Source organism: Perissodus microlepis, chromosome 9 (assembly GCF_051167445.1).
Source record: "Perissodus microlepis isolate ML-2025 ecotype Zambia chromosome 9, ASM5116744v1, whole genome shotgun sequence".
Classification (NCBI taxonomy): domain Eukaryota; kingdom Metazoa; phylum Chordata; class Actinopteri; order Cichliformes; family Cichlidae; genus Perissodus; species Perissodus microlepis.
Window position 1 is genome coordinate 4,191,253 of NC_140469.1, and position 14,321 is coordinate 4,205,573.

At 39.0% G+C, this 14,321-nt stretch overlaps 1 protein-coding gene across 1 annotated transcript in view; it reads left to right on the forward strand.

The window, feature by feature from the left end:
• The first annotated feature begins 226 nt into the window (after positions 1-226).
• rsu1 (Ras suppressor protein 1) overlaps positions 227-14,321 on the forward strand; it is a 43,512-nt gene continuing 29,417 nt past the window's right edge. The window contains exons 1-8 of the mRNA XM_084938770.1: positions 227-357; positions 508-622; positions 1,962-2,012; positions 7,132-7,252; positions 12,043-12,161; positions 12,938-13,020; positions 13,149-13,263; positions 13,854-13,986. Of these exons, the coding sequence (XP_084794896.1) occupies positions 514-622; positions 1,962-2,012; positions 7,132-7,252; positions 12,043-12,161; positions 12,938-13,020; positions 13,149-13,263; positions 13,854-13,986 (731 nt within the window). The 5' untranslated portion in view covers positions 227-357; positions 508-513. The remainder of the gene's footprint in view (positions 358-507; positions 623-1,961; positions 2,013-7,131; positions 7,253-12,042; positions 12,162-12,937; positions 13,021-13,148; positions 13,264-13,853; positions 13,987-14,321) is intronic.

The following is a 14,321-nucleotide window of genomic DNA, read 5'->3' on the forward strand; positions in this document are numbered from 1 at the left end:
CTTTATTTCTACAGGTAGTCCCAGAGACTCGATGTCTCATTTACAAGGGAGACCTGTATATAACTATTATTAAATAATAATAATAGTAGTTATAACGGTAGTAGTATCCAGTATCATTTATTTTTTTAAACTATTTTTAAACTTTAAACAATGTTGCTAACAACGTTGTTCACCGCTGCACTGAAGCCGAGGTGTGGCTGACCGAGTCTAGGAACAGGAAATATCCTAGTATGGAATGGTAGCGCTCACATAAACTTCCGGTTGGGCGTGAGTTTGTAAGGACGACTGTGTCCGGATTTTAAAAATCTAAAATTCCTTCTTTTCTTTTTTACATTTTTTGTCGGTCTTTTCTTAACGGTAAGCCCATCTCGTATGAACACAACTGTCTTCCGTTTTTTGCGTTGCTAAATAGAAGAATTGTGAAGAGGCGGATCTTCCCCTTTTAGCGTTGCAGTGTAGCTACAGATTACGAGTTTCTAAACACGTCTGTATCTTTTGGATTTTCAGGAAAAAATGTCCAAGTCTTTGAAGAAGATTGTGGAGGAGTGTCGAGATAAGAACCTTCCGGAGGTGGAGATGTGCGATAGGGGTATTTCGAACATGCTCGACATCCCAGGACTATGTAAGAAAAAGACCGTCTTCCATTTAAGCTCGAAACTTTCTTAAGCCTGCTAACGTAACAGTCAAAGTACCCTAGAAATAACACAGAAGTTACACACACAGAGAAGACTGCTTGGTGTTCCCACTCCTGACTAATATACATTGTTGAAAGCCATCTGCGACCGTCACTTCCAACTGTGGTATTCTAATAGCGTCATGTTTAAAGCGTGTGTACCGTTGTACAGTGACTATAATGTGATGTGAAAAGCTGTTGTTACTGGCCAAAACAGAATTATATATTCACTTAAAATAAGTAGTAACGAAATTGTTTATTGGTCAGGTGTTTGTTGTAATAACGCTTCTTGAAGATGAACGAGGAGGACGGGGCAGGCTGTGTATGGTTCTTCCTCATGCTGCTGAGGCCGTTTGTTAAATGAATAATGAAGTTTTCAGTATGTCAGTTTTCTTCACACTTAATTCATTCAGTCCAATTAGCAGAAGTATCAGTAGCAGAAGATTTGGAAGTTTTTCATGGGCAGAAACCACATACTCATACTCTACTTTGTTGCTTAAATTTGGCACCATTTAAGGGCAACTAATCCGAAATACTTTATTAATCCTGAAGGAAGTTATGGAATAAACAGGCTTTCTAATGGTATCCTGACATTTATTGGCAAAAAGAATTGTTACAACAAAGAAATTGGCCAAACAAATGTTCCCTTACTTTTTGAACTGAGTTCTTATACATAACTCTGTTTTGCTTCAACTATAACTTTTCATAGGTTCTGCATAGGTTCTCTCCGGGTTCTCCAGCTTCTTCCCACAGTTCAAAGACATGCAGTTAGTGGGATTAAGTTAACTGATGATTCTAAATGGGGCCTAGGTGTGAGAGTCCGTGATCCCATGATAGCTGGGAGAGACTGCAGAACACCTCACACCCCTCACTCCACACGAACAGGATAAGCAGAAGAGAATGAATGGATGTATAATATAAACATTTGCCTACAAGTGGCTAGATGCAAAAGTACCGTGAGAGCAAGAATACATACATGCGGGCCCATGGAAAGACTTTGTATCAAGGAGCCTTTGTCAGGAGCCTTTGTATGCAGGTTCCTGACATTGCAGCCCATGAAAAATGAACTCGGTAACATTTTGTATTAACTGCCTGTCAGATTTAACTGCTTATGAGCCCAACCTCATTCCAGATTGTTCCAACTTTGACTCTTGGTTATACAATGTATTATATATTTACTACTTGTATTCTGTGTTGGTGGTAACAGTGCATCAACATAACACACACTTGTACCTTGTCATCACCTTGTCACCTTGCTTTGTTGACTTGATATTCCTTGTCGTTTCAGTCACCCTGTCTAATATCACTCAGCTGGTCCTCAGCCACAACAAGCTCACAGGTAACTTCTTATCTCTTTCTCTGCTCTCTCAGATATTAAGCTGTTTAACATCAAACAACCCTGTGAAGCTTGCCATCATTTTAACTATTGTCAGATCTAGAGTAAGGCATATTGTAAAATAAATAGCCTGCAGGCTACGTTAAAAGGAAAGCATTGGCATATTAGAATCAATAAAAAGTCCTATTCAAGTCAAACATCTGGACAGCATCAACTAACCATAATATCCTGTTATGTCAGTGGTAGGCCCAGTCTGTGTATTCACATTCATACTGTTCTCTTTTCATCACTAAAGCTGGGATTTGAACTCATTTGTATCCCATTGTACATCTGTATAATGACAATAAAGGCATTCTATTCATTTGTGCAACAGGACAAGCAGTAACAGATTGAAGACTTGTAGTTTATAAATACAGTTGCGGTCAAAAGATTACATATACTGGGCATGAATATAGTGATGAGTTTTTGCAAACTTTTGACCACAACTGTAAATAAATTGATGGTGCCCTGAACCAGTCCACCCTTCGTGGTATAACATTATCTGCCAGACAGAGATAGGAGCCCATCTCTCAGTCCTGTTAAGCATGGCATGAATTTGAAGCAAGGTCATGTTGTGTATATGCTTGCTGTATATTGAGTAAACGGTAAACCCTGGTTGGAGTTTCAGATGGTGTCGACATATAAAGGAGGTCCATTGGACTACTTGTAGTGTTCATATTGATTTATCATTTCCCATCCTTGTTTAACTAGCTCTGTTCTAAGAGCTGTTTGCATAAAATCCCCATACATACATAAATACACTTGATCTGCAGGATGTTTAACACCTAAAACAAAGACACCGTTTATATCATAAATAGGGAACTGGAGGGGAGTACTTTGTAATATCTAATGGCATTGAAGTCATGTGATTGTATTTTGCACCAGCAGAGGTCATCACAGGCTCACTACACACATTCACTAAGCTGTTTTTATACTGGTATGAAACTACATCTTGGGTTTTGGTTATCGTGTCTTGCTGATTGATGTGATGTTAATAAAATGATAATTTACATTTTTCATAAAAGCTAATTATGAGAAATATAAACTAAATGTAAAACTATATGAAGAAGTAGGATGTGTGTGTGTGTGTGTGTTCCAAAGGTTTCCTAGGTTAACAGATCAAGGGATTTTCACCATAGCGTTTCTAAGCATTCCTATTTGCAGACAATAACTGAATTATTTCAGAGAAAATAAGACCAGGATCAATATTATTAGTCGCCTAAAAAACTGACCTTTTTATTAAGCCATAGCACAAACCACTGCTGTGCAGTGATATGCCTTAGCTCAAAGCTTGTAAAATCAAGGTAAAACTTAGAGTTAGCTTCCAATTTATACACATTATAAAAACTTCAGCAAAGGCTTGAGCTGTAAGCAAAACATTTCAAAAACTAGTGAGAGATGTGTCTAAAAGTCCCAAAAGATACAAATGAATGACTTGGCTAAGTTGTGAATTGTAGTTTCATAGAAGACAATCACTAGACCTTGCACATCAATGGGCTAGGAGGCTACGGACCAATAAGAACTCTACTTGTGATATAGACTCAAATATGCTAAAGATGACCTGGAGAAAGATACTGGAAGTCACTTTGAAGAAACACCTCAAGCAGTCAGCAGCAAAACTGAATCTGGAGACAATGCATTGCTGCTGGTGAATTTAGTTTCTTTTTAAAACAAGTAAAATCGTGTAAGCATCCAAAATAAAACTAGGATGTTTGGTGAAGCTGTGTGAAAAATTTCTTTGCTCTGTTTCACAGCACTTCGGAAATACTTTTTACTCTAACAGTTACAGTACAGTGCAGTACTATAATATAAATGCACTGTTATAATTGTAATTCTATAAACCCATTCACAACAGAAGTCATGTCAAGGTGGTTTTTATTGCAACGTAAAGACTGTATTATAATAATAGAGGAAAGATGATCCTCTATTATTAGAGGATCATCTTTCCTCTAATAATAGAGGAAAGACAAGTGTTAAGACACTTGTCAAGTTTTTAAGACAAGTGTCTTAACACTTGTCTTAAAAACTTGACAGTCTATACTGTTTGTAGTATTATATTGGCTCATATTACCTTAGAACTCCAAAGGAGTGGAAACGGTGACTGTCTCCTAACAGAAATGTTTTCTTTTCAGGATTCTGGTTTATATTGTTCTATACGTTTGATTCTATCCTATTCTCACACCTGATCTTTCTGTGTCGTGATTTTTCAGACCATTTAAATGATTAATGATGAATACTACTGGCATAAAGGAGGTATTGAAGACCTGCTGCACCAAACTTTTCTTTATATCAGTGTTTTCAAGCATGGCTGAAAAGGTTTTCTTGTTCAAATACACGAACATGCAAACTAATAATACAGTAGCTCTCCAACCATCCAAAGAGCCTGTATGGAAATCAATGTCATATATTGTACAGAAAGCCTCATAAATACTGTAGGTTTGTTCACATGGTTAGGAGGTTGTGGTATTTCATTGATAGTGGCCCACAGGAGGAATGAGAAGAGACTTCACTGACACTTACACACACCTTACTGTTTGCTGTCATATTATCACAAGCACTAATATGTGGTTTGCAAGCCTGCCGAGTCCTCCTTCACTAGCATATACTCACACTTTCACGCTGGTCTTGTGTTTATTCAGTTTGTATGTCTTCAAGTCATGTAAAACACTAGCTTATGAGTTAAAAAACTAAATAAGGTGATCTAATAATGCCAAAGAATGTACAGTATATCTTTCATTTAAGAAATATATGGTTTACATTTCTTCCCCACAGCAGTGTAGAGGACATAATAAAAAGATATACACGCAGCACGGAAAATAAGTATTGATTGTGTCACTAAATATGTTTCTAATTGGGCATTAGGGACATTAAAATTCTTACTAGATGTCGGTAACAACCCATCTAATCCACACATGCATAGAAATCAAATCATAGATGTCCATAAATTATGTGTAAAATCAAGAAATGACACAGGGAGAAAGTATTGCGCACATGAAGAAAGAGGGGCGCAAAAAGGCATGGAAAGTCACAACACCAGCTGAAATCCATCAGTAATTAGAACGTAATCCTGCCACTTAGTGCAAATTAATGTCAGCTGGTTCAGTCCAAACTGATGGCCTGTAAACCGGTGTCACACAAGAAACATCTCATGATGGGTAAAACCAATGAGAGCTTTCTCAAGACCTTCCTGATGGCATTGGTTACAGAAGAATATCTAAACTGTATGCATGCTTACCATGCAAGACTACATTGTTGAAGGAAAAGCATATTGAAATGCATTTAAAATTTGCTCAACAATATTTAGATAAGCAAGGAGAATATAGTCTGGTCAGATAAGACCAAAATTGAATTTTTTGGATGCCATAATAAACACCATGTTCGGTGGTCAAAAGGCACTGCATATCACCCCATAAACACCATACCAACAGTGAAGTTTGGAGGTGCTAACATAATGGTGTCGGCCTGTTTGTCAGCGTAGGGCACTGGCACGCTTCATGATATAAAGCAAAGGCATCATTCACACCTACTGGCTAAAGAAGATATGGCCGTCTGGCAGTACAAACAAATGAGCTGCTAATGAATGAGACGCACCTGCAATGGCTAACAGAAGGCCTGACAGTCCTGATCCTGAAGGATTCCCAAAAGGGAGCAGTCCTATCCAACTAGTGACCTCAGGCGTCACAGCAGCTAAGATGAGCAGGCACATGACTCAACACATGAGCAGGGTCCAGAAGGGAATTGGAAGATTCACCAGAGGGGTGAGCTTGTGATGCGCAAGGTCTTAGTAGACAGAGTAATCACTCAAGACTGCAATACCACACTGACCAACCTGTGCATCACCTAGATTGTCTATACAAAGGCCTATGACTCAGGACCCTAACAGCTTTCATTAGAAAATCGATGAGGATGTGGCAAAAAATCACCGGATGCCAGCATAAAGCCGATTGCACGAGACACCATCAAGTGTGGAATTTACCAAGGAGATGATCTGTCCCAAACGCTGTTCTGAATCGCCCTGAAACTCTTCGGGTCCTGTGTTGTGTGGGGCAGCATCCCACCATCATCCCAATCTGCTCCTAACAACTATAGTTAATACACTTATTATAAATCTGATAGGTGAGCCTGTGCTAGGCTAATGCTGTGCATTAAAAGAAGCAAGAAAGGTGAAGTCCAATCCCACCCAACGAGAGACCAGGGAGCAAAGGCTGAACCAAGAACCTACCATCCCCACCCAGTCCCACAATTCCACCCCAGTCTTTAGCCCACCATAGCCCAAGACGGGCATGCCATTAAAATAAGCTACTTATATGTGGTCAATCTAACAAACAGTGGTAATACCTTCATATATAATTTCTTACAAACTCTTTTGACCACATATAATCTTAAATTGGACTGAAACAATATTTACCTTACAGACACAGACTTTGTGTTTTGTGTTAATGTTGTTTTTGTGGAAGGCTTGATCTGAATTCCACAGATTTATCTTCAATTATTTTTAAAATGTAGAAAGTAGATATTGCACATTTCAACTAACAAGTTAAAAATACACACACACACACACACGTTCACGCGCAAGTCCTATCAGTATGCCCAGACCTCACCACTTTAACACTCATCCTCCTGGCAGCATTCATGTCAGGGCCTAGTTGGTTTACTCTTTTCTTCTAACTTGTCTCTGTTCAAATGTCCACCGATCATCAGTAGAACTGTAAATAGTAGGGAAGAGTAAAACTGCCTCGTTTATACTCTTCAATCTTATATCAAGGTTGGTCAACACAGTGTTTAATCAAGTTGATGATGATGAACTGGTGATCAGAGTTGGGAAGGCGATGTTCTTGTCACAGTATGTATGTTTTTGTTGTAAACAACCTGGTAAATGGTGGGTGTGTAGGGTTAGTTAAAAAGTCAGTTGTCTCGGAACAAGGCCCGAGTTGCTGATGGTATCCTTGCTGTAGAGATGGTACCTGTGTGATACCACACTATCAATATTTTCAGACATCCAGGAGAAGTGTGTTTTTGTGCTTATGTTCCCAGTATGCTGGATATACTTATCATTTATTTTCCCTGTGTTGGTGTTTTCCAGCTGTCCCTGCTAACATCTCAGAACTGAAGAACCTGGAAGTTCTAAACATGTTCAACAACCAGATTGAAGAGCTTCCTACTCAGATCAGCAGCCTTCAGAAGCTGAAACACCTCAACCTTGGGTATGTGCTATGGTTACCTCATTTACAATCGCCACCTACTCTTTATTGTTCCCTAGCTGTCCATGCTGCATATAGGTGGGAATGGCCAGAAACCCTAAAATATGATATTGTCACAATACTTTGCTCATGATACAGTGTTTTGGGATTTTTAATATTTTGAAATATGTTAAGTACTGCAATACGATACATTGCAGTTTGTTACATTTTTTCAACAGTGAATTATGCCCTCATAATTATCTTTCATTATCTGTTTTATCTAATAAAGTTATTTGCTTTATGTTATTTTATTTGCTACACAGGGAGATTGTCAAGCATACCAACACTGTTACTAAAACTTACCATAAATGTTGCCGTAAGACAGAGTCAGACTGCTTTCAATTCAATTCAGTTCGTTTCTGTTTTATTTATGCAGCACCAAATCACAACAACAGTCGACTCAAGGTGCTTTATATTGTAAGGTAGACCCTACAGTAATACATACAGAGAAAAACCCAACAATCATGACCCCCTATGAGCAAGCACTTTGGCGACAGTGGGAAAGAAAAACTCCCTTTTGACAGGAAGAAACCTCTGACAGAACCAGGCTCAGGGAGGGGCGGGGCCATCTGCTGCGACCGGTTGGGGAGAGAGAAGGAAGACAGGATAAAAGACATGCTGTGCAAGAGAGACAGAGATTAATAACGAGTACGATTCAATGCAGAGAGGTCTATTAACACATAGTGAGTGAAAAAGGTGACTGAAAAGGAAAAACCCAATGCATCATGGAGTCCTCCAGCAGCCTATGCCTATTGCAGCACAACTAAGGGAGGATTCAGGGTCACCTGGTCCAGCCCTAACTATATGCTTTAGCAAAAAGGAATGTTTTAAACCTAATCTTAAAAGTAGAGATAGTTTCTGTCTCCCGAATCCAAACTGGAAGCTGGTTCCACAGAAGAGGGGCCTGAAAACTGAAGGCTCTCCCTCCCATTCTACTTTTAAATACTCTAGGAACAACAAGTAGGCCTGCAGTGTGAGAGCGAAGTGCTCTAATAGGGTGATATGGTACTACAAGGTCATTAAGATAAGATGGGGCCTGATTATTTAAGACCTTGTATGTGAGGAGCAGGATTTTGAATTCAATTCTGGACTTAACAGGAAGCCAATGAAGGGAAGCCAAAACAGGAGAAATATGCTCTCTCATTTTAGAGATGTTGTGCAAATGGAAGAACGCAGTCTTACATATTTGTTTAATATGTGCATTGAAGGACATATCCTGGTCAAAAATGACTCCAAGGTTCCTCACAGTGTTACTGGAGGCCAAGGTAATGCCATCCAGAGTAAGAATCTGGTTAGATACCATATTTCTAAGATTTTCAGGGCCGAGTACAATAACCTCAGTTTGATCTGAATTAAGGAGCAGAAAGTTAGCGGCCATCCAGGTCTCTATGTCTTTAAGACATTCCTGCAGTTTAACTAATTGGTGTGTGTTATCTGGCTTCATAGATAGATAGAGCTGGGTGTCATCAGTATAGCAGTGAAAATGAAAATGTACACTATGTCTTCAGTACATTAGCCTGCGATTAAATGGTGTCAAGATGGCTATTAAATGAAATCTTTTTCTGATTGTAAAGCAATTAACTGTCATAAATCATCAAGAATCAAATATCTCTAGATGTTTACATTTAACAGAAATTTGAATAATACTTTTACATTTGTGCTCTGCAACCTTCCAATTCTAAAGCAATATCACCAGAGTGCAATTAGCTGGCAGCCAGTTGAGGCGAGTCGCTTCAAATCAAAAAGACTCATTCAGACTGGCAATGGCAATGTGTATTTTTAAATTAGACAGCAATTATTTTCAAACCTTTGACAACTTTGCGGAGAGCAATTGTACTCAGTCCAAGTCAGACTGCATCGTTTGAGGTAAGGTTGCTTGTGCAATAGAGGTAAGTGAGAAAAATTGATATGGCGCAGTATTGTGATATTTTGCATGACGATATTACATCGATCCAGAGACACTAAATATCAATATATTAATAAGTGAATCAAAATAAATAAATGAACATTAAAAAAATGAAAATATTGTGGAAGACTCTTCAACTAGCAGAAAGGCTCATCTATTGCACCACTATACTGTGATAACTTCCATTTACAACTGCAGTATAATATTACTAGTATAATATGATTAACTACATGTTCAATTTCACTTGCCAGCACCCAGGGCTAACTACTGCCAGGTCTGTTTAATCACGATATCATCTAAATATAACCTAAAGCTAACACAACATTTCACGAAAACATTGTCATACCAAGAATCAAACACGTTGGTGATAGTGGATGGTCCAGGGCTGCTTTGCCGCTTTGGGACCTGGACAACTTGTCATAAGTGATGGAACCACAAATTATGGTCTCTACCAGAAAATAGGGTGTCCAACCATTAGTTTGTACCATGATGCTCAAGCACACTTTGGTTAAGTAGCAGGACAATAATGTAAAGGACATAAGCAAGTCTATTTCTGAATGGCTCAACAAAACTAAATTAAGGTTTTGGACTTGAATCTAATTTCAGTGCTTTGGTATGACAGGCCATTCATGTTTGAACGGGGAAATACTTTCTCACATCAGTGTGTACACATTACTGTATACAGTAAATTTATCTCTTTCCACCTTTTTAAGTCTGTGCAACCTCAGGTTGCTCCAGCTTCGATTTGATTACAGCAATTTATCTAAATTGGTTCGTTTATTTGATGAGCAGTAAGTGAGTAAAAGAGCATGTGTTTGATGCTTAAACCTCAGCTCAAACACACAGCCTTTATGTGACTCTTTGCTGGGTTATCTCCAGCGATTTACAACACAAATAATACTCAAGAGTTTTCATTTATTGTTTTAGTGTTACAGAAAAACTACAAACTAATCTAATCAAAACTGCAGTTTCTGTGTCACAAATTGGAAGTGAATGTATGTGTATGTTTAGATATGAGTGCAGCCTCACACAGGCAGGATGTCAGTGACAGGAGGATTAGGAGAGGAGCCATGGTGTGTATTGATCCACAAACAAACATGATCTGGATAGTCTAAGCCTCAAACTACTATTCAGGCTGTGCATTCACTTTTCATTTTCTGTTTATTTTTTTGTTTTGTGAGTGTGCGTCTGTACGTGTGTGCGCATGTGTATGTGTGTCGCTGGACTTGCATTGATGTGATTGGACCTCGTAGGTTCGTAATTTCATTTGCCAAACACATAGAACTCAAATAGAACGGTTGTCCCTGTGACCTGTCAGCTCCTTCTACCTGAAAGCATATATGTGCATAAACTCAGCTGGTGTCTCCTCCATTATCAAATCCTCCTTTTCTGTTAATCTGTCTGTTCACACCTTTTGTTTGTTTTGTTCCTATTTATTTGGTTACGATGTTCATGATAATCATCAAGGACAAGGCCCAAACAAAAAATTCAGATTTGTACCATGGGAATCTGTAATTGTGGAAATGCAAGATCAAGAAGCATTGCTACATTTGAGATGATTTCTCATCTGTAAATTTAGAAATCATATTACAGTCACTAAGGAAAGAAATTACAATGGGTTTCACAATGGGTTCACCCGAAACCTTGGCCTATTGTGACCCACACCTGTTTTCAAACCTGGGCTCATGTGATTAGGTAGAGGATCAAAAGGGGATCCATGACCTTCTTGGGGATGCTCCCAATAGTGCTTAAATCTAGGAACCTCCGCTAATTGCCTGTAGAACTGAAGAAGCTCTTCAAATGAGAGAAACTTAAAGAAGTCCGGTCATCTTTCTTTTCAAGCTCCTTAGACTGTGTCCATATAGTGTAAGGAGAAAAAAACCCTGCCCCATGTGTTCACATAGACTACGATCAGCTGGATTCAGTTTGTGCAGGGAGGAGAGAGATCTTGAAGTAGTCTATAAATATTGATGAGTTACGATTTGAAAGAGCTTTTATTATTGCTGCATGAAAACACAAGAACATGACAGTAAAATGCAAACTACAGGTTAAAAAAAACTATCCACTGCTGCTGATTCAACGTGGACTCAAAGACAGCATGTTAACAGTAGGCCAACAGTGAAGAATCCAGAAGAATGGTAAATCATAGTGTATGCTGATCACAATCAAATGGCCAATGTTTGATTTTCAACAGCCAACAAAAGCAGTAGCATTGTAGCCTCCATTTCTACCTGTACCCGTTTCTAAAGTAGAATAGCTATGGTGATTGCTGTGAAGTGTGTGTCCTATTTAGGTTGGGGATCTGTGATGCATCAGATCTTGATGAATGGAATACTTAAGCTTAAAATCTTTAATTCTGGCAGAACATAGCTTAGAGCGGAGCAGCTATATCCCGCAACTAATTATTACATTTTGTAGCAGTCACCTGATCCAGCTCTAACTATATGCTTAAGCAAAAAGGAAAGTTTTAAGAAGTTTCTTGGACGTAGAGAAGGTATCTGACTCTTGGTCAAGGTGCAACTTTAAAAGGGACATTTAACAAAATGTTAGTAGGTGGTATGTATACTTTTGCCTGATACTGTGGCATGCAGACTGGGGGAGCCAGGGATCGAACCACCAACCTTCCCAAAGATGAGGATTCTATATTAATTTTCAGCCTTGTCCCTTGCACACACAGATTTGACATTTTTCAGATTTCAACATTCTGTTGATGTTATTGTGTTATGATGCACAATAAGTAATTGAGTCATTGCCTAAATTAGAAACAGAAACTGCGAACAGCTGAAGTTGGTGTATTGTTTTTATGTAATGCATGATATGGGTTTTGTGTTTGTTTTTTGGAGCACAGGATGAACCGCCTGAGTACCTTGCCCCGAGGATTTGGGTCATTGCCTGCTCTGGAGGTGTTGGACCTCACCTATAACAACCTGAACCAGAACTGCCTGCCTGGGAATTTCTTTTACCTCAGTTAGTGTGCATGAAGACACACACACATGCGCACACACACACACACACACACACACACACACACACACACACACACACACACACACAAATAAACACGTGTGTGTGTGTGTATTTATACCCTTGTGGGGACATCTCGTTGACATAATGCTTTCCCTTGCCCCTTACCCTAAACCTAACCATAACCTAATTGTAACCCTGACACTAAAACCACAGTTCTTCAAACTCGTGCGGACTGGGATTTCGGTCCCCACGAGGGCTGTTTGTCCCCACAAGTATAATAAACTACTCATTTTTGGTCCCCATTAATATCTGTCCATACACACACACAAAAGTTCAAAATCATAGAGTCTGCCCAAAATAATTTCCAAAGTCTCAAAGAGTTATAGAATTATTTTAGTTTATCCCATTCTTGTGGCAGTGAAGCTATATTCAATTCAATTCAGTTTTATTCATATAGCGCCAAATCACAACAACAGTCGCCTCAAGGCGTTTTATATTGTAAGGTAGACCCTACAATAATACAGCCTATGGGGCCAAAATTGCGAACCTGTCGCAGATTGCACGGATGAACGGGGTCTTGTTTAGTTAAGCTTTTTAATATTTTGCCTTCCATAAACAACTAGGTGCCTAATTTGGAAACTTTGGAAACTCACCCTGTCTCTTGCTAACTTATGTTGATGATGTTGCTGAGTTTGCTCTTGATTGATTAGGCTGTTGTGTTGTTCTCCACCATCATTGCACACGGATACAAAGTAACAGGGATCTCTGTTTTCCAGCAACTCTGCGAGCTCTTTATTTGAGTGACAATGACTTTGAGGTCCTTCCAGCTGACATTGGGAAGCTGACGAAGCTGCAAATAGTAAGTCAATATGAATAGAAGTCTTGGAATATTCAAGTCCCATTTGAATTTTGAATCAATGTAAGCATGTGATCTTGTATAATAAGTGAACGCATCCTCTTTTTGCTTTGTGTATTTTTTCTCTTTAGTTGAGTCTTAGAGATAATGATCTGATCTCGCTGCCTAAGGAGATTGGGGATTTAGCTCATCTCAAAGAGCTTCACATCCAGGGCAACAGACTGACCGTTCTGCCCCCGGAACTTGGTACTGCCCACATACAAACAACTCTTTAGAGAATAGCATATTGATTTACTGTATGTGTATTTCCTGGAGACTTTGTCTGCTGACCGATGCTGAAATCCTGAACCTATCTCTTAGCCTAACCCAAACTTAATGCAGACCTAATCAAAGTCTTTTTTCCTAAAACTGAATGCTTTACATTATGGGGACTGGCTCTTTGCCCTAATAACGTATTATTAAATTATCACTGTGATCCAAATACATTCATCTGTTAAAACTGAGTGTTTATGTTTAAAATAGAAATCTGGTGAGAAAAGCTGTGTTCTTTGTCATCACATTTCCTTTTTAAAGGATCTTAAGCATATATAAATGCAAGAGCTGAGTTTCTCTACCAACTGAATAAATCTGGGTGGGTGAACTGTTAGAGCAGTACTGTACTCTTCCTAATTAGCACTGCAATTCCCATGATCAAAGCCCTCAACCTGATGGCTCTGAAGCTGTATAGCAAGCTGCATCTAACTTTGTAAATGTGATTAGTTTGCAGAATACAAGATAAACATCAGACATATGAGAAAATGCTTCAATGGCATGTTTGTATGTCCTCTTGTCTACAGGTAATCTGGATCTGACTGGCCCTAAACAGGTGTTTAAAGCAGAGAATAATCCTTGGGTTACTCCCATTGCAGACCAGTTCCAGCTAGGAGTCTCCCATGTTTTTGAATATGTTCGTTCCGAGACCTATAAATAGTAAGTTACACACACACAAATGTATATGTTTATCTGCAATGCTTGCATTCTTTGTCACAGTAATATATACATATATATATATATATATATACACACACACACACACACACACACACGCACACACAAAGGGTACTTTGGCGGAGAAGAAAGTTAGAGTCTGCACTGGAAAGCAGAAGACTGCTATTAATTCTTTGTTCCAAGCAGCAGGACATGCTGCAAATCCTCTGTGTGAATGCTTCAAACTGCTGCTCTGAGGCATACTCTGGAACTGATCCCTGCACTGTGTGGCTGTGGGCGAGAGAGACAAAAAGACCATGTCTCAAACAAATTCCATT